General features: G+C 35.7%; 2 protein-coding genes across 4 annotated transcripts in view; both read right to left on the bottom strand.

The window, feature by feature from the left end:
- Nucleotides 1-743: 743 nt before the first annotated feature.
- LOC141592760 (putative late blight resistance protein homolog R1A-4) overlaps nucleotides 744-21,869 on the bottom strand; it is a 127,990-nt gene continuing 106,864 nt past the window's right edge. Inside the window, exons 1-2 of one of the 2 annotated variants that reach the window (XM_074413567.1) lie at nucleotides 3,326-4,613; nucleotides 744-2,173 (exon numbers count right to left, since the gene is read on the bottom strand). In XM_074413567.1, the coding sequence (XP_074269668.1) occupies nucleotides 926-1,981 (1,056 nt within the window). In that variant the 5' untranslated portion in view covers nucleotides 1,982-2,173; nucleotides 3,326-4,613 and the 3' untranslated portion in view covers nucleotides 744-925. Of the gene's footprint in view, nucleotides 2,174-3,325; nucleotides 4,614-21,869 lie in introns of those variants that run through there. The other variant, XM_074413565.1, reaches the window with a different exon arrangement.
- Nucleotides 6,885-21,869, bottom strand: part of LOC141592753 (disease resistance protein At4g27190-like) — a 41,935-nt gene continuing 26,950 nt past the window's right edge. For both annotated transcript variants that reach the window (XM_074413550.1, XM_074413551.1), the window contains 4 exons: nucleotides 17,989-18,954; nucleotides 16,629-17,884; nucleotides 11,613-12,045; nucleotides 6,885-6,971 (listed from right to left, as the gene is read on the bottom strand). In XM_074413550.1, the coding sequence (XP_074269651.1) occupies nucleotides 6,967-6,971; nucleotides 11,613-12,045; nucleotides 16,629-17,884; nucleotides 17,989-18,954 (2,660 nt within the window). In that variant the 3' untranslated portion in view covers nucleotides 6,885-6,966. The remainder of the gene's footprint in view (nucleotides 6,972-11,612; nucleotides 12,046-16,628; nucleotides 17,885-17,988; nucleotides 18,955-21,869) is intronic.

The following is a 21,869-nucleotide window of genomic DNA, read 5'->3' as shown; positions in this document are numbered from 1 at the left end:
TATGTTCCCATTCAATCATTGCTCAGAGTCTGTCATTTGATAGATACGAGTACCTACTAAATTTTTTATCGAGTTGCTGGTTTAAAGGTAAATAGTGACAATAATAAACAAGATTGTGTTCCCATTCAATCATGTTAAGAGTCTGTCATTTGATTTGATAGATACCTGCTGGAATTTTCATCGAGTTGTTGGCTTAAGGGTAAATAGTGACAATAATAAACAATATTGTGTTCCCATTCAATCATGTTAAGATACTGTCATTTGATAGATACCTGCTGAATTATATGCAAATGGGAATTGTTTACGATTATTAGTTCGGCTAGTCTTGCTTAAGGCGGCAATATCCGTTTTAATTGTAAAACGAACTCAAATACTTCTACAGTTCTACTACAATTCTACTTGATGATAAAAATAAAAATTGTTTTTGCGACGATTACCTATCAAATGATACCTATTTAGATCGTGGCCGTCTTAAATAAGAATTTGTGTAATTGTTGATGAAGCATATTGACTAAAATAGTCAAGATCCCAGTATATCTGATTTGATTGATACAGACTTGCTACGGAGTAATATTTAACTCGTCATTGACCTGGATAATGCAGTCGTTTGTGGCAGCTTGCAATCCGCTTAACGATTAACACAAATTAGTAGACTTAGTCAGTCAGTATTTATTTAAGCTTCGAGTTGTTTAATATCTGCAAATTGGAATTGTTTATGCTTAATTGTTGTTAGAGAAGCATAATGACAAGAATACACAATTTGATTGATACTTGCGAACTTAATATCAAGTCAGTGGCCTGCATAATGCACATCTGCGACAGGCGACAGCTCGCAATTTGCAAAATAAGTAGACTTAACTGGTCGCACCTTACAACGATCAAAGAGTATAATTTCCGAAGATGTATTTAGAATAAATTACCTTAGTTAAGGATCTGCTGTAGTTTCCACACCTAAATCAGATTCAGTATCTGGTTCGGGATTCAATTTAGTATCCGCTTTAGGCTCCGAATTAGGAACTAGTTCAGATTCGATCTGTATCTTGGGATTTGAATGGACTCCAAAATCTACTGCCATCTGATCTGCTATAGACTGGAGTAATTGATTCAAATCTTCACTCTTGGTCAATGAATAAGACTTATCATTGACTTTCACTAGTTGTAATTTGGGAGCCCTCAGAACAGCAGGCGAGAATGACTTAATGTTGAGGCATCCCTTGATAGTGATGCGCTCCAGAGATGGCAATTCCAGGTCTTCACCACAGTTTGTATTTCCTAATAATAACCACTCCATTTTCGCGCAGTCAGAAAGTTTTATTTTTCTTAATTTAGCTGCTTTTAGAGGTCTTCTTGACAAACACTCCATTACATAACTAGAATCGATCTGCAATTTATCCAAACACGGCAATTCTATGACCTGATTTTCTTCTCCAGAGAAGAGCCACTGCAATTTGTAGCATCCTTTTACAATCAATTCTCTTAATCTTGGAGCCACGAATGGTCCCACAAATATTGCTTCCAATTTGCTACACCATTCTAGGTAGAGTATTTCAAGTGATGGGAAGTGGAGTGGGGTGTCCGGAATGGAACAAAACTCGCTCAAAGAGCTCAATGTCCGCAATGATAACTTCTTAAGGTGAGGAAAAACAACATCGTTATCTTTGTCACCTCCTTGGATCATTACCTCCAAGAATTCACAATCACTAATATCAAGCTCTTCAAGGGACTGCAATTGTTCCAAACCCCCATTGGCTGTGAACAGATATTCCCATGTTGTGTCTGATATAGAAAGGTAGAGAAGATTTTTGAATGGATGTAAACATACCACCTCCATGTACCATGTCGATTCGAGTGTCAGACGCCTCAACTGACCACAAAATTCCAACATAGCTGTGGAGCCATCATCCTCAACTATTTGTTCCACAGAGTTGGGACAATCGTTAGTTCTTCCAGTTTTGGCAGCTGAGAATATGTCCACAAACATCCTTCATTCTCCGCTGATGATAATACGAATTTGGCATTAGCCATGGGTTTTACTTGGAGGCAAGACAAACTATGAAAGACGATCGATGGCAACTTAATTTTCCCAACAGCTAGTGTCTTTAACATAGTAATATGGGGGGAATTCATCTTTGAGCTCTTCCAACTGTACCACCTCCAAACGGGGGAATTCAATCTACACAATTAATTAATTAAGTTAAATTAGTTTTCAATTGCGATAAACAAATACTCCATCTCATTCTCCTAATTCGGGAATTAACCAAGTAAATATGATGGAGGGAACATTCTTGTCAAGAAATAAAAGAATAGCAAAATGGATAAAATAGGATCGTCTACGTAGGATCAATATCATCAAAGCTGGTAAAGCATGAATAAGCCATCCTATATGACGGTGTAATTTACACAAAACACCAATGTGTTTGGCTCATTGGAAAAAAAAAAAAACACAATGATATATAATTCCTCCATCATATCATTTGGTCACCTTTAATTATACCTCTTAGAAAAAATTACAAAGAATAAAATTGGTAAAGCGATGATTGAAACGCGGTGACTCAAGGGAGTATAATTTTAAGGTGGAAAAGAGAGCACTTGTGTTGATGGTTGAGCGGCTAGCTAGGTTAATAGTTAATACCTCACAGTAAGGATGACTACATACAGGGAAAAAAAAATTACGAGGGATTATTAGTGCATTACCTTTTCATGAAATGACAAATAAGGATATGAACAAATAGTTGTACAATAGTTGCTGTAACTTTTGTTATTTAGCAGAATTGTTTTAGAGGTATTTGATAATTGACAGTTTTAGATTAGCAGATTGTTTAGCTCCTTTGTAAAATGACAAATAAGGATATGAACAAATTATTTATTAAGTATATAAAAGGAAGGTTAGTATTTTTTTTAAGGGGTAAAGAAGACAATTTTTTTCATTCTAATCCGCTAACCCAATATGCGGGTAATAGCATATTGGACCCCAATATACTATTTCAATATGCCATAAACCAAACGCTCTAAATAGCATATTCGTAAGTCAAACATGTTAAACCTCTCTAATATGCTGAAAATTGGCCAATATGCCATGTACCAAACAAAGCCATCATCTATATATACGTACTTTCCCACACCCACATAAACTTTCCAGATTTACATATTTTTGTGTAAGACGAATATTGTAAAAGTTAATAAAGGAAGAAATTACCTTCATGATTTACCCCCAACTTCATTTCCCCTTAGATCTCTGGGTCCAACTAAAGGGGAATAAACTAGTAAACGTGGTATAGAAGTACAGGACTATAGAAATATACAGTAGAAAACATCACACACATACCTTATTATTGAATAAACCTTGGTGCCGACTATCATCAATGATGGACCCCTTAACCACACTTACTAGACCCCAAATATAAAATAGATCCAGCGTTTTTAAACACGGCAACTCGATGATATCTGATTCCTTGTCTGCTCCATCGACCTCATTGGATGGCGGAGAACCACGATTCTCACTGAAAATATAGGTCAAAGAACTGCACAAACTAATTCTTAACGTGGTCAAATTACGTGGAAAGAGATTTGAAGGCAGCAATTCTTCCAATTTGCCCAACGTTAAAATTTCAAGGTGACGCAGATTAAGGAATAATTCTGTTGGAGCTTTCCCTTGGCATAGTCTGCTTATGTCATCGAGGTAACCTAGTTTGAGATGACACAAGTCCTTAAATCCTTCTTCGTCCAACTGAGGAACAATATTATTGACTGTTGTCCCGTTTGAAGACAAGAAATCCGCTTTCTTAAGCAATGCCTTTAGACAAGTGTACTTTTTCAACTCCTGGCAAACATCAAGTTTCGTAACCCTAAGAAGGCGGCAAACTGGACTGTCAACATGTTGTTGGACTGTGAAAGACGCAATTTAGTTGTTCAGGCAAGTTATTATTTCTGCATCTTTAACTGTCTATTTGGTGTCATGGTGTATTTTGTGGTGTCTGTAAATTCAGTTTGAGGATATTACTAACTACTGCAGTTGCTGTAACGTTAAACATATTATCGAGGACCGAGCGTAATTTAATTTCCAGATTTTGGAAAAAAATGATAATTTTTTTGGAACTCAAAAAAAAAAACACATCATTATCTATCAAGTGACGAGAAGGAATCTAATGTTGGTGCTTCAATTAACTTACGCATGAGAGTACATAATAGATAAACTCGTATTACGGTATTAGCGAATAGTCGAATACAACCCGTCTTAAGCAAGAATTTGTCCCAAGTTAAAGCTTTTTTTCTTACTGATGAGATGCATTAAACTTATACTCCCTCCAATCCTCTATTTTCTTCCTCTTTAGTTTGGGCACAAAAATTAAGAAATGGAGTATTATATTGATAAAAAGTTGGGTGGGGTTTGGTGATAGGAGAGAGGGATGAATAATTAAGAGTTAAATAATGAATTGTGTGCCACAAATATTAAAGTAATGAATAAAATAGTATTAAAAGTTGGGTGGGGTGTGATAATAGGAGAGAGGTATGAATAAAATAAGAGTAAAAAGTTACCAAAAATAGAAAGGGGAAGAAAACCTGAATAACCGTTTTAGGAAATAGGGAAGAATATGGTGAATTGGAGGGAGTAAGATTTATAATCATAACATAAATTTGTACTTTGTAGGGTGTAAAAATTTAGATTCAAACAAAAGTTTGCAGCGGGAAAGACAGAAATGGGTCAAATACCTAAATGAGACAAAAGCATAATGTCTAGAGAGAGACAAACTCTTGTCTTATCTATCTAAATGGGGTAGTGCGATATGGAGTCGGTCATTAAATTTCATATGATACATGAAATCAAATTCTGAAAGAGTAATACAATAAATAATTTCAAGGCAAAAGCAAGCCAAGGAGTTCCCACAAAACACCAAAGAAAAGAAAGTAGAACAAACACAAATTGCACAAAGCAGCCATAAACAAAGAACATACAAACCATAGAAAACCAAAGCAGATTGAAAAGAAAAGAGGAAATTTTTAGCGATCATGCGTACCATCATCATCCTCGATTGCAAGCTTGCGGTTTTCAGTTATATTCCACGATCGTTCATTTGCACCTTAGTTTACAAGTCGGTTTTTATTACGCTCACTGCTTTTTTTGCAGTTGCAAGACGTGATTAAAGTCTCCAATCTCGGCAATTGAATAGGGCTTGTTATCGATTTTCACGAGTTGTAATTTAGGAGCCTTTAGAAGGCTGCAGCGAGAATGATTTCATTTTGGGGCATTTCTTGATAATGATGTTCTTCAGAGAAGGCAATTCTAGGTCCGCATTGCGGTTTGAGTTTCCTAATAAAAACCACTCCATTTCAGGCGTTAAATACCCATAGTTTTCTTAAGTTAGGTGCTTTTAGAGGTCTGGTTGAGAAAGACTTCATGGCATCACAGTCCTTAATTGCCACATCTCCCAAAGATGGTAATTCTACGACTTGATTTGATTCTCCGTCGAAAAGCCACTCCCATTCTTTGCATTTTTCTACAAATAATTTTCTTAACCTCGGAGCCCTTAGAAGTGCAGGCAAGAATGACTTCATGTTGGGGCAGTTCTTGATAATGACGTATTCGAGACGCGGTTCAGTGTGCATTGCAATTTGAGTTTCCTAATGAAAACCACTCCATTTTGGGGGAGTTAGACACCTTCGTTTTCTTAATCGGGTGCTTTTAGAGGTCAGTTGAGAAAGACTTCATGGAATCACATTCATCAATTGTCACTTCTTCCAGAGATGGTAATTCTACGACTTGATTTGGTTCTCCGTCTAATAGCCACTCCATTTTGGGGCATTTAGATACAGTCAGTTTTTTTAATTTAGGTGCTTTTAGAGGTCTGGTTGAGAAAGACTTCATGGCATCACACTCATCAATTGTCACTTCTTCCAAAGATGGGAAGTCTGCGACTTGATTTGATTCTCCGTCGAAAAGCCACTCCCATTTGTTGCATTCTGCTACAGATAATTTTCTTAACCTCGGAGCCCTTAGAAGTGCAGGAAAGAATGACTTCATGTTGGGGCATTTCTCGATAGTGACTTTCTCCAGAGAAGGCAGTTCTAGGTCTGCATTGCAATTTGAGTTTCCTAAGAAAAACCACTCCATTTCGGGCGATTAGATACCCATAGTTCTCTTAATTTAGGAATGTTTAGAGGTCTGGTTGAGAATGACTTTATGGCATCACGATCTGAATTGACACATATTCCAAAGATGGTAATTCTACGACTTGATTTGGTTCTCCGGAGAAAAGAGACTCCAATTTGTTACACGAATATATGTTGAGGCGTTCAAGTGATGGGAAGTGAAGTGGGATGTCCGAAATGGAACACAACTTGCTCATACGCTCCAAATACCGCAAGGCTAATGTCTTAAGCCGAGGAAAAACAACGGTGGTATCTTTGTCACCTCCTCGGATTATCACCTCTAAGTTTGGGCACCTTTCAATTGTAAGTTGTTCAGAGACGACAATTCCGAAAGCCCCCATCGGTGAGAATAAATATTCACATGCCAAGTCCGATATATCAACGTCACGAAGACTTTTGAAAAGATGTAAAGATACGACCTCCATGTTCAATGCAGATATGAGCGTCAAACTTCTCAATCGACCACAAAAATTCAAGATAGCGGTGGAGCCATCATCCTCAATAAATTGTTTCTGAGCCGGACGACCTTTAATGTATAGTTCTTCCAATTTTGGAAATTGGGAAAATGTCCCAACACATCCTTCATTTTCAGATGACGATGAAAATAGGAATTTGGCATCACCTGCTACGGGTTCTACACGGAGGTAAGACAAACTATGAAAGACGATCGATGGCAACTTGATTTTCCCAACACGGAGTTCGGTTAAATTAGGAGGGTTAGATGAGATAATTCCTTGACTTTCTCCCTCGTGCAACTCCCATAACATCCTCACTTCATCGCTCACCTCCTCCAACCATAGGTCTTCCAAACGGGGGAATTCAATCTGCAATTAAATGGTTAATTAATTAATTTAGGATCAATTAATATTAATTTTTTTTTTATAAGGGTGTAAGTTTAGAAAAGTTGATTTTATAAGGGTGTAAAGATTAATTGATCCATTAATTTATCACAATTCAATCATTTGAAGCAGTGAACAAATACTCTTATCTCCTCCTGTTTTATAGACTATTTAATTGGGAGGGAACCGGGTAAAGTAATACGGTCGCATGTGGAGAAGACAATTGCTTTGCCTTTCAAATAATTTTTTTTAAACTGCCTTCAATATCCCGAAGGAAATTGCCCCAGCTGTCGGTAGGGGATACTCCTGGTCAACAACAAATAAAGATAATTTTTTAAAATGTAAGTGTTTAGATAAAAAAAAAAAAATATGAACCAGGGTTGAGATAAAACTTAATGTTGAAAATGGTTTCACGTAAGTTCAAGTTAGAAGTTGTTAGCTTACTGAGTATAACCGTAGTTTTTTCGCTCAATCAGCTACTAATCCCCTTACTAGAGTTAAAAAAAAGGTGCCCATATTTCCAAGAAAGTATGCTAATACGCTCGAAATATGGGCAATGTACCCAAAGAACCCTTTGTGTTTCTATATACTGCAATTTTCTTTTTTCTGGGGCCAGAAAACAACTTAGAATTTCTGTGTATTAGCGCGTATTTCTCGTGAATTTATGGCTTTCCTAAAACAAGCTAACATAAAGAAAACACATAAGTTGCTCAATGATTGAGCAACTCGAAATTCAACACTTGACGGAAGTCAAGGTCTTTCAGAGCCTAATGATCTATCTCGCTTGGCTAGCCGTGGCTTAATTTATAAAAGCATACGACGAGAGTTTCGCCTTTTGAAGCGCTTTAAAGCAAAGTCGCTCCATTACTCGACTTAACATAAAAATGCAAAAAAAAAAAAAAAAAAAAAAAAAAACATTTCTAAGTGTACCTGGTAGAACTAACCAAAGTCGTTGAGTGGTGTGTCACTCGACGACTTTGCTTTAAACTCAACTAGTTTTTCACCCGTGTAAAAAAATTACATGGGATTCTATATTCAACAATTTAATCAAATGCATACAACAACAACATCAGAGCCTTAATCCCAAAATGATTTGGGGTCGGCTGACATGAATCATCCTTTCGAACCGTCCATTGGTGAACGCACGCCTCAAAATGCGAAATAAAAAAGGGAAGATGAAGAACAAAAAGGGAGAACGAAAATGTAATGGAAAGTCAAGGTGAACTTAGGGGTTTTAAAATCGAATTCCGTCTTTCTTTTATAAAAACTTAAAATTTAAATCGAGAGAAAAGATTAAAACGATTTTTAAAACCGAAATAGAGTTAAGGATCCGGAATGAACCAGGTAAAAACTATAAGAAAGTGGTTGTTGAAAAAGTGTGTAATAAAGGAGAGGAAAATAAATAAATTAATTTCTTTAAATTAAATAAATAAAAAAACACTAAATCTGTCAAAAAACATCAAATACTAAAAATCCACATGTATCCTTTCCCTCCATTGTGCCCTCTCCATCACCATACTCTCCTCAAGCCCCAGAACTCTCATATCGTGCTCTATTACTCTCAACCATGTCTGTCTCGGTCTTCCTCTGCCTCTAGGAGCCTTTTTCGTACTCCAAGTCTCCACCTCTCCTAATGGTGCGTCCATAGGTCTCCTTCTCACATGGCCAAACCATCTTAGTCGGTTTTCCATCATCTTGTCCTCTATTGGCGCCACTTTAACCTTTTCCCTAATCACCTCATTCCTTAACCGATCTTTCCTTGTATGTCCGCACATCCACCTTAACATGCGCATCTCCGCCACACTCATCTTTTGAATGTGACAATGTTTCGCGGCCCAACACTCGGAGCCGTAAAGTAGGGCAGGCCTAATTGTCGTGCGATAAAATTTTCCCTTTAATCTTTGGGGCATATCTTTATCGCACAGAAACCCTGAAGCACTCTTCCATTTTAATCAAATGCATAAATATTAAAAATAAAAGTTCAAATAAGTATGACGTAAAAGACTAATATAATTACAGTTTTTGAAAAATTTCTTTGAAAACTATCCCCTCCATATATATAGCTATGTAGGAATAATTAATTATGCTTTAATATATATATACTTTTACTTTATAGTTGTACGTTAATTTTTTTTTTACTCTCTGTTTTTTATAAATGTCGTTCTCACTTTTAGAGAAATAAAAGAAAACATATCATGAAATGTATACTCATATGAAAGCTCTTTTCATAAGAAATTTAATGGTATAATTTTTATATTTTTTGAACAACTATATTTTTGTTAAAAGTAAAGTCAAATTGTCGCCTCAAAAAACGAAAAAAAAAACCGGAGTGAGTATAATATTTCCTACTTATATATAATTTTTTTTTTTTTTATCATAAACACATACAAAACACTATTTATTCGACCATATTCATTTTATATTTTAATACAAACTCACTTATAAATGATATAAACCCTAAAATATGTTTGACTCAACACAAATTAAACTTAAGCCTCCATAACAATACCAACTCTAAAGTCAGCACTCGCCTTCTCGCCACTCTCCCCTCTCATAAGAGTATAAGACAGAATTTGTATTAATCTTATAAAAGTACTCATTTTCATTTATTTTGATTTTTTTTATCAACCGTAAAAAAAAGGAGTTTATAATATAATACATTAAGAAAGTATAATATAATACGGAGTACATTTAGAAAGCATCCCCTATATACTAAGAGATTAATAAAGCTAGAATTTTTCCGCCTAAGTTTTGCGCCTAAGCCACAATATTATCTCTTAATTAATTATATACCATAAATAATTTATGCTTATATATTATAATTTGTACACAAACGGAATTACAATATTTACAGTCATATTATTTACCATATAAGGAGTATAAGATTCTCAAAAGGTTTGCTACCTATCTCTATTTACTTAAATAAGAAAAAATTTCCCTCCAAACTTCATTTAGTTAAATAAGGAAACAAATGAAACATTAAACTATTAACTTTACATTAAAATATAACTTTATATCAATTAAAATAATTTTTTAATTAGCATAAAATAAAAGTTTAAATACAAATTGCTAATCTTTGATAGAAAATGATTTGACGTATACTTCATGTCTATAAAACAAAAATATAATTGATATTATTATTAGATTCATGAAAATAAAAAATCATTAAAGTAAGTTAGAGAAGTTTACAAAATAAAATCATTAATAAATACATTTCACGACATTTTCAATGTAAAATGAGTTCGTGAATAGTAGATTTATTAAATGTAAAAATAAGTTAATGACAACATTTTAGTTACAACTTTCTTTAACACAACCCTTTACAAATACCGTGCTGTAGCACGGGATCTTTACTAGTAAATACATTAAGTAAGCATAATGTAGTGTAAGGTTTTTAATTAAAGAAAGTAGGAAAGAGAGTAATTAATTAATGAAAGTAAGAGAGAGATTAATTATGTATTAAGAATATGGGGGGCCTACCTAAATAAACATTTTTCAAGCCCTAAAAATTATCGGCCAATAGGAATCCAAGAGAAAACTTGGCTTTTATACTCTTGAGATTTTTTCTAAAAAATATGATTTTCCATGTATACAAGTCACACAAGTCATTTGAACCACCAAGCCGACTTAACCTAATCAAGTCACTCTCAAAACTTCGTACATCCTTATCTTACGTAGATCCATTTTGCGTAATTTTTTTTTTATATGAACCTCATATCTTTAGTTTCTTTATATTAAAACATTAATTTTAAAAATAACTCAAAAATAAAGTATACCAATTTGGGTTGTTCAAAATATTTTGTAAAATGGGCCCCACAAAAAATCAGCATCACCAATTTAGAAAAGCATGAAAACCTGACAACGTGTACGACGATCTTTTATAGTTTATTGATCAGAAAAAGCTATGGTGGTTGGTCTCTTCGAAGGGAGGTAAATAAAAAACAAACAAAAAAACAAAGATATATTCCCTCCAATTCACAATAAGCTATGGTGATTGGTCTCTTCGAGGGAGTATACTTATAATTCTAGAGAAATTCCTGTGTCCTTCCGGAGGATGTCCTCCCTACACTCAAAGGAGTATTTTATAATACACAATTTCTCATTGAAGATGGATACTATCCGTCACAAGTTGAAGACGGATAGTGTCCCTCTCACATTATGCAAGTGGCACTATCCATGGGGTGCTCCATTTCCCCCACTTGCCCTCCCACTTGCCTTATTGTGAGAGAGACATTATCAGGTTGTGACACATGGTGTCCGTCATAAACAAGACACTTTGTTTATAATATTTAATTCCCATTTTGGTGCTCCTCCTTTGTGTATAGGGAGGACGTCCTCCGGAAGAACACAAGTATTTTCCATAATTCTAATGTGGAGAAAGAAACACAGTTAAGTGAGAACGGATTTTGTGTCCAATCCCGTGTGCGACTAATTCTCTTTAAAACACATCACCCGTAATCATGGAAAATATTGTGAAGATTATATCAAGTAATAATGATAAGAATTACAAAGTGCAAACACACTCTTTGGGGTGTTTAGTTGTATATTATCTTTTTCCGTGAAAATATTGAAAATTTAAACGAGTCGTAATATGAATTGAGACATAAATAGAGAAGGAAGTATTACCGTTTTGGGAAAAAAGGTCGTTGAACTTGTGCCCCGCAAATTTTGTCATGCGTTCACAATCAAGCATCAACGTTTCTAAACTTGAAAATGTCAGTTTACAACTTCCACCATAGAAGCACTCTAAATTCTCCATATTCTCTATCTCAAGGCGCTTCAGATTAGGAAATGTGATAATTTCTTTAGGAATTTCTTGCGTTTCACTTTCATCGCTAAGGACTTGTTGCATCTTCTTGCAATCTTCTATTGTTAGGCTTTCAAGTTGAACAAGAGACAAAAACATAGACGGCGGTCCTATACTCTCCATTTCTTCACACCCACTGATATTTAGAACCTTCAAATTATGAAAACTATGCCGATTCGATTCCTTATCCCAGAGCTTTACAATCCTCACGTTATTTTTCAACCACAATTTTTCCAAGGATGTCAATGCAACCTGAAACATAACCAAATATGAATGATAATGGCTTGTAATTTGGATTTCCGACATTATAGGAACTTTTGGTTGAAAAGATTATTTGCAAAATATCATTTTATTACTTACATAAATATTTTGCATTTTAGATTAGTCACCCAAAATATTACTCCCTCTTATTCCCTCTTATTCACTATGATATTCCACATTGCTTTTTGGGTAGTTTTTAACAGAATGAAATTTGTTGAGGAAAATGGAGGAAATGAAAAGTAAGAGAGGAAATGTGGAGCCAGAAGTCCTAAGAACCACAAATTATAAACTAATAAGGAAAGTGGAAGATCTTAGAGAATAAGAGAGAGTATCAAATATGAATGGTAATAGCTTTTATAATTTGGATTTAGGACTTTATAATTAACTTTTGGTTGAAAATATAATTTTGTAAAAAGGTTATAATGATTAGTTACATGAATATCACAATAAAATTATACATCCGAGCATCGGAGCATGGGAGAACTAATAGCAAATTAGTAAATAATCTTCTATTCTTAAAAGATAACCACAATGTTTCAAAATTTCAACCCACTAAACCCCAGACACCCACCTGACGTCCAACCACCGTCGACCCATGTCCCCCTTCCTCTACAACCTGAAATCCAACACTGCGTCACCGCCTCGCCTCACACTACTGCCCACAATATTTGAGCTTGCAAGTAAATTATCTGACCTTTATATGAAATAAGTAAAATTCCCGAGCTTCGCATGAAATATTCCGAGCTTGAAAGTAAAGTTTTCAAACTTTGTGAGAAATATTTCGAGTTTGCAAGTAAGGTTATATACTCATATTTGTGTAAAAACTAAGAAATATGGGCCCAGTACAATAATATATGTGGATAAATTATTAATTCGGTTATAATTGTATTTATGTGCTATCTATTAGGTTTAGCCCAAATATAAAGTGATCCACTACGGTGTATGTCTTAAAAAAAGTATGGGTGAGTCTATTATCTAAGTGTAGATACCCATTAGGTTTCTAATGCATGATGGACACATTAAACTAATGAGACTATATATAAGTCACCTAGGTTATGGTCCCTAATAGAACACGAATACCTAATCTCCTCGCATCCCATTAGTAGATAGTAGATAGATCCCTGCGATATGTGTGTTTATTAGAGTGTGGGTTTTGGGTAGTGTTTCTGGCGTCGTTGTAAGTCGCCACATTGGTTTCGGTGGCGGTGTTCGTATATGTGACAATGTTGGCGATCCTTCTGGCGATGGCGGGAGGAGGGGTGGGGAAAAGGGTAGGGTACAACCAGTTGTAAATAGGGATGGCGATGGGTAGGTCTTGTACCATACAAGTACTTCCGTTTTCATGATATACCTATACCCGACCTATGTCCATTAGGGTTCGTAGACCCATACCCGACCTATCCATGTATGGGTAGAAGGGTCTCGGTCTAGGTTTGCCGAGCCGAGCCGAGCCCGAGCTTGACCTTGATTGGCTTGTGCTCAAGAACCAAAACTCGAGCTCGAGCCGATGTCGAGCTTACATGAGCTTGAAAAAAAAGTGCAAGTTATCAAACTTGCGAGTATTAATGCGAGCTCTAACTTAAATCGAGCCTATATATAATTGTTGATTTGTTCGATTTTTTTTCTTTCGATATTTTCAAAAAGAAGGCTCGAAGGTTATATGTAAAAATATTTGGCAAATTTGTGAGATATTTGATATGTGTGATACAAATATATATCCACGATAGAATATTTTTACAAAATATGAGCAATATCTTATCTAATCACACAAATTCGAGCCGCTCGCGAGCTTTCCGAGTCGAGCCAGCGTCTCGTTAAGCTCTCGAGCTGCGAGTCGGAGTCCGAGTCGAGCTCGCACGAGCCGATTTCGGCCGTGGAGTTGCTCGCGAGGTGTCTCGTCTCATTAACACCCCTACCATTAGATCATGTTTAATTTAGGGACATGCTAAATCCCGCACACAGTTTTACTCAATCCCGCACATTTTTGCATCCTATACCGAATCTACCCTTCTCATTTCTCACCCCCACAAACAGAGAGAGACAAATCAAAACCCCCAACAAATAAAAAATCCCCAATAAGTACCCCAATGGACCACCGGGGGCGGGTGCCCTAAACCGACGGTGATGGAGAGAGGGAAAGGGGAGTAGGTGACAGAAGGTAGATCGACGGCCGTCTTCGGCGATCAACGGCGACGCAGGGTGGGGGGTTTGTGGTCACAGATGGTGCTAATGTTGTCTACCCATGATTTATTAAAACGTAGTGCTGAAATCTAAGCACCCTCCAATTGATCGACGATCGTCTTCAGCAAAGCAACGTAGTGCTGCTCGTTTAATTTTCTTTAGTTGATTATGGGCATTGATAATTAACGTGTTCATCGATAATTTGGTCAATCAATTTTTTCACGACAATAATTAAACCCTAATTGTGCTTTTTTTAGAAACATTCAATCAATTAAAAGATGTATATTAACAAAATCGTTGATTAAACAACGAAATTACTTACATATGCGCGAATTAAGGTCCATAATTATTGAACTATTAATGAATTGATTAAGTTTTGAGAGGGAGAGGAGGGGAAAAACTTTTTTTAATTTTTTAGGATGAAGGGTAGGATTGGAATAAAGTGGTAAAGTGTGCGGGATTTAGTAAAACTGTGTGCGGGATTTAGCAATTACGTTAATTTAACGTACAATTTTTAACTTAAAAAATGTACAATTTAGTTTTAAAATGTCATCAAACTTAATAAAAGTGTAGCAATAAAGATAAATAACAAAATCTTCCATATTTATATAAACAAAATATCAAAACACCATACTCATGACGCCTATTATGAATGTTAACGTCAACCGAAATGAGGACAAGGTTGAGTGAGGGAAAGATGATTTACAACAAAAATAATGTTGAATAGCTGAAAATAAAGTTCATACTTTTAACTGAAAATATTAAGCTAAATATATACATACAAAATTCGCAGGGGTTAAGTGTGTATAGGTCTCATATCCGACACATACCCGTGCCCGACATTTTATAAGTAGACCATACCCAAGTCATACCCATAAGGCTCTAAAATAAGAAGACTCATACTCAACCCGTTAGGGTAAGACCCAAAGGATTTGGGTAGGGTCCTTAACCCCCTACCATCCCTACCTACTTACCTACTTGTACAGGAGCATTGAGCATTGCTTATGTGTATTTTTTTCGGGCTTTTATAATTTTGTAGTTATATTTTAATGTCAAAATTATAATTAAGATTAAAATTAAATTGAGCGTACATAAATTATTTTTGAGTTTTATTATAATTTTTGAAGTTCAATATTTTTAAAAAGAAGTTCAAATAAAGCCCATATCTATACATCTAAGCTCAAATTCTTTCAAATAAAGCTCATAAATTGTACATCTAAACTCAAATAACGCATTATTATAACGGATTTTCTAACATGTGCCCTTTAGGGCACATGATAATAAGTTAATTATGGAAAGTTTGTTGAGAATATATCATGACAAATTAGAGTTGAAACTCATATTTACCATAATTAGTGATATAATGTTGAAAATCTTTCCCCACTTAGCTTCTTATCATGTGCCCTTAGGGCACATGTTAGAAAAACCCTTATTATAAAGCTAAGTGTTATTACAATCTAGTTATGCTGAGATATGAAATCGCTGAAAACCAATGAAAATATGGATAAATTCGCGTGTATCCAACATTATTTATTCATCAATAGGTCTTGGTATAGACGGGTGGGACGAACAGACGGGTAAAGACCTCTAATAAAATGGGTAGGGGGGGCAAGATGGGGCACCTTCCATGTGCTTCCCACTTTATGGCAAATGGATATTTTGTGAGGGAAAATGTTATCCGTCTATACGTATAGACGGATAGTGTCCGTCTATAATGAGAATTTGTGTTTATTCATATCCCCCCTAAAAAAAACATTAATTTATTCGTATCATGACAATCATTTCAATCTACGAACCACATACTTGATACTTCACAGATTCGGTATACTTAAAACTAATCGGGTTTAGGCCAATGTAAAACTTGATCCCTAATACACTACCTACACTGCTGCAAATCAATGGCACAAGGAGGAGAAAAACGACACTGACATTAGACGCAATGACAAGACTAAGACTAAGACTAAGATTAACCACTTCTTTAGCAAAGTCTGAGGGAGAGTCTGAACTAAAATCTGAGCATCATATTTGTACAATCCCAAGGACAACTATTACTGTAGCAAAGTCTGAGAGTATCCAAGACCCACTTTAAGACCCGTGATGATGAATAGTATTATGTGTGTGTAGGGTGGGTTCTATTTATTGTGTTTGAGATTTTTAATGGGTTTGAGGGATAAAGTAGAATGAATAAGAAAGTTTAAGTTGAGTCGAATAATAAAATAATAATACTTTACTGTTGTTAAGACTCATATTCGGTCTTGGGATAAACTTAGTCTAAGACATATCACAAACAGCTTAGGAACAATTAGAAAACAAACAAATTTTAAACATGAAAAATAAGAAGGGGATATAGCAAAATAAATAAAATAAGAAGGTATAAAACACGTCACACGTACCTTACTACTAAAAAAACTTGGGCGTCGACGATCATCATTGTTGGATTCCGTAACAAAACTTATGAGATTACTAACCCCATCTAATGCCAGCGTTTTTAAACAAGGCAACTTGATGATATCCGATTCCTTGTTTACCCCATCGTCCTCACTGAAAATGTACGTCAAAGAGTTGCAATCTGAAATTTCTAATGTGGTCATTTTAAGTGGAAGGGGATTAACCGGTAACAATACTTCTAATTTCTCCAACTCTGAAACTCCAAGGTGACAGAGATTATAGAACAATTCTGTCGGAGCTTTTCCTTCACATATCCTGCTTATGCTATCAATGTTAGCCAGTACAAGACAACTCAAGTCTCTACATCCTTCTTTGTCCAACTCGGGAACAATATTCTTAACTGTTGCACTCCCTAAAGCCAAGAAATCGGCTTTCTTTAGTAATGCCATTAGACAATTGTCCTTTTTCAACTGCTGGCTAACATCAAATTTTGATGCCATAATAAGAGCACGTGGAGATGGCATTTGATCACAATCTTCTTGATCTAAATCTTCTTCCCGAACATATATTTGGAATTTGTCCAGATTTTTGACAAATTGGTCAGAAATGGGTAATACAAGTTCTCGAATGTGTATTTCAAGCACATTCAAAAAGACCAACTTAGTAAGATCCTCTATGTCTGCAAGAGTACTTACTCCTGTGTCATTAGATGTACTTTCCATTACCGCCCATTCTGTAAAGCTGCTACCAACCAAGTAGAGCCCTTCCAGAAGAGAAAGTCCACCTATCACATTAGCAGGAATTCTTGGCTCCTTACACCGGCACTTACTCAGATCCAGCAACCGAAGTTTGTACAACTTCCCAATTTCATCAGGAAATCCCTCCAGAGACGATCCACGTAAACTAAGAACAAGTAGACTCCCCAAATCACCAATCAACTTAATATCTCCTAATTTACATTCCACTAAATGCAATGTTTTGAGAACTTTTAGCTTGCACAAGGATTCTGGTAGCCCTTTCTCAAAATTCATATATCGCATTTCCAAGACCTTCAAATTTGTCATTCTTTGGAAAAAATTCGAATCAAGAAAAGAATCGTCATCTCTATTGCCTTTGAATAGCAAAATTTGAAGCGAAGCAGCCTTCACACCTCTTAGAGGAGCAAAATTAGCTTGAGCCAAAAGTGATATGCCTCTGTACTTATTGAAAGTCTCTTCGCAAATCCATCTAGGAATAGCGTCCACCAGAAACATATGTCTATCTGCATTATCTTACACGTAGTGATTTAATTAGCTTCAAGAAATGGCATTGAATAAAAAGATTATCGAGTAAACAACAGGTAACAACTTTTTGTATCAATATTACCTTTATTTATACCAAATTTTGACGCAAAAGACATAGTAGATTCCCGGACAACATCGTGGATCTTTAAAGTCTCATCGGAATCACCTTTTAGAAGCATTGAAGATGAAACGAGCTCTTCTGCCCAAGTCCGTGCTAAATCTATGGCTTCTGAAAGTTTATTGACATGTTGAAATAAATCCAATCCAATACCATACCTCATCAAGTCGTCAACGGATATACTTGAACCAACAGGAGATAAACAAGCCAGTAAAAAGAATTTCTTTTTCTCTTCACTTGCCATGGCTTCATAGCTTGTTCTAAAAATTGAGAACGTTCCATGATGCAGATCAGTAATTTGACATGGAATAGGCTTCTCCACGTCCTTGGCAAATTGTTCCCAGACTCGCAACTCTTTACCATTTAGAAATTTGGCTGTTGTTACAATAGCAAGAGGTAGACGTTGACACTTTTTCAACAGTCTATTACCAACAAATTCATATTCCCCAGTGACCTTCTGTTTTACTAGAACCTCGAAGAGATGCTTTGCTTCCTTATCATTCAACAAGCCCACCTCATAATTGTTAGTATCCAGTACACCCATCGCTTTACAGACATCCTTTTTTCTGCTCGTCAGTAAAAGCTTACAAGACTCGCGAGGTATTCCAATTCGGGGCAGATCATCAATTTCTTTCCAAATGTTGTCCAATACAAGGAGTATTGAATTATTATTATCATCTTTTCTCCGGTCTGATTTCTCATCTTTTTCTTTTTTCTCTTTTGATTTCACTCTTTGAACCAATGCGGTATATAGCTGGGTAGCCTTTTCATCAACACCATGCACATGACGTAAAGACGACAGACCAAGTTGATCTGCAATCTGATCTTGAATGAATTCTATATTTGGAGATTCTGAAATTTCAACCATTACCGTTGTCTCGAAGACGCCTTTTGCTTTGCTGACAACTTCTTTAGCTAATGTAGTTTTCCCTGTATCAGTTAATCAAAACTTATTTGAATATATTTATTTCTAATCTGAAAGAAATTTACTCAATCGATAGATTGGCTCTCAGTTGGTACTTGGTGCACTGCAATGACTTGTTTTTCATCATGTTAGAACGGCGTCTATCTCATGTGATTCATGTATTGTGTGTATTAAGGTGCCTTCCTCCATAATTACGGAGTACAATAGATCATTCTCAAATTCTCTACCTATTAGTTTAGATACTGGCCTTACTATGACGCCTACCTATTTTCATATCGTTTCTACACATGATATTTATGTGTACTTGCTTGCTTTAATCTGTTGCACGTTATTGTTTTTAATAAGTTTTTTTTACTGTGAAGGTTAACGAATAATGATCGACTTTATACGAAGGATCAAGATCACAATTTTCACGAGGGACAAATAATGTGCCTAAATGGTCAATTACCCATAGGGACATACAATACTAATTTGTTATACTCCTACGCAATTCAAGGTTAATAGTATGAAACCTAACAAATTACATTGAACTATATTTAGAATGGATTATGTATATATGATAGAACTACTAGAGAGAGTTTCAACTTTTCTAAACGACTTTCAAGTTATTAGAAATCTCAACTTTACAAACTATTCTAAGCTATATAAGATAAGATATTAGAATTATATAGCCATTTGAATCTGCTAAGTAGATTATAAGACCCATAGAATTGAGAATAATTTAATGTAACATATTAATACGACATTTATGATTTATGATTTAACGTCTATACATGGTATATACTAAAACTTTTGATCACTATCCCCTAATTGAACTACAAACTGGTTGATCACAAGGAAACATAAAGCAGTACCCTTCAAATACTAATCTCCTACCATTAATCATTACGGAGTAATCAATAGATCGGATATAAATGTATAATTTGAATACCTAAAGAAAAAGTAGTGTCCATAAAACTATCAAATAGTGCACTGATTCCACCACCGATCATAATAATCCTAAAACAAACACAACAATAATAAAGGGATGTAATGTTTTCTTTAACTTTGTTGTTCGAAACTTCATAAAAAGTAATTTAGTAAGAAAATAGTGTGTTGGGAGTTTTGGACGTAAAACAGATCGAAGGAAGTAAGGAACTAATATGCAAGTAAGATGGTTTGATCATATTAAGAGATAACGAGTACATATGAAAGCGAAGTTCACATGGTTCCTTAATATAGACTTGCATTATCTCATGCTATTGCATTCTCTCTTCATAGACTCCCCCATGGAGAATCCGACAATGACAGTGGCTCTACCATTAGCCTACATGATGGAGGTGGAAATCGAAGCCTTTGTCCCACCATGGACGACGACACCAGATCTATTCATGGAGGTCAAAATCACACCGCAGGTGATGACGGTGCTCAACAAGCTATCTGAGACGTACTTGTCCTCTTCTCCTCAACATCCAAATAACTTTATGGATAGATACCCAAACCGTCTTAATGAGCGTCCTCCGCTCAGCTTCGCTCAGCTTAATGACCTGGAATGTACAGGGAGCAGGAAGTGCAGCTTTCATGGCTATGTTAGAAAGAGATTATTCGTATCAATAAACCGCAAGTGCTAGCCCTTGTAGAAACCCACATTAGTGGTGAGATTGCACAACGAGTGTGTGACCGTATCAACTATGGAGGGAAAACAAGGGTAGAGGCTGAAGGTTTTAGTGGTGGGATTGTAGAGAATATAAGATTGAATGAATGATTGACTTGAATATTATTGATGACAAAGGGTTTCTTATATAGCAATTACAAGACGATAGTAATTGGAAACTCAATCTAACTAGAATATATCATAAAAACACAATATAGAAAACTAGGACTACTATAATCTTAGACAATCACAATATTGCCATATTGTGAATTATACTATAATAGTAATATTATATTCCTTATACGCCCCCACAAGATGGACGACCGAAGGGGAAGGACAATCTTGAGAAGAAGAAGACAGGAGTGCAATCTTGAGCCAGGAGAAGTAGCAGTAGACGAGATGTAGAGGCTTAATTCTGCCATAGTAGATAAAGGGGAGAAAGTTGGGAAAGCAAGTAAATGTGATTAGTGGGTACGCTGTGAGCTTGATGATTTTGGGAAATAAACTTGCACAATAAAATTTGTACGGTCTTATAGGGATTCAAATTTGATCGTTGGATCATGAGAAGAATATTTGTTGAGAGGGACGAATTTGAGAAAAGGCCAAAAACTATGGCATAATTTGAGAGAAATTAAAGATGGCCAGAGGAAACGATGGCCGAAATTTAAAGAAGATGAGTAATTTGTGAAAGATTGCCAAAGGTTAGGGCATACTTTGAGAAAGATGATATGTAATTTATTTTTGTGAGAGGTGAAGAAAAAACTATTTTGACTGTATTTTGTAAAGGCCGGGAGAGATATACTCCGTATAATTTTACAGAGATAATAACGGTGACCAAGAGAAAGAGGGTTAGTATGGAGACATGTAGGAAATTGGAAAAGAAAATTTGAGTTGAGGTAAAGAAGACGTCTTTTTGAGAGGAACTTCATATTTGAGGTAGATGAGTAAATTTGAGATAGGAAGACATAGTAATTTGTGAGCAAGGTTTTCAAGTGACTAGCAATTTGCCTTGAGACAAAGAAAGAGCAACGTAATAATAAGGTAATGCGGACTTGCATGTGGAAGAGCAAAGTCAGAGGTATGCAGATAAGGGCTAAAAAAGGACATGCCATGTACTTTGGCATCACGTTAGTATTGGAAAAGAGAAATAAAAGCTTAAAGGGGAGAACTTTAGAGTTGCAAGAAAAGACGAGCAGATAATCGATGCTCGGAATGGCTAGAGACGTGCAAGTGTGCAGCAATAGGCCAAGCTCAAGCTGGTTGACAACAACCTTGGGTCACTTGAAA

Source organism: Silene latifolia, chromosome 7 (genome assembly GCF_048544455.1).
Source record: "Silene latifolia isolate original U9 population chromosome 7, ASM4854445v1, whole genome shotgun sequence".
NCBI lineage: Eukaryota > Viridiplantae > Streptophyta > Magnoliopsida > Caryophyllales > Caryophyllaceae > Silene > Silene latifolia.
The sequence above is the reverse complement of the archived record's forward strand: the minus strand, read 5'-3'. Positions and strand labels throughout refer to the sequence as shown.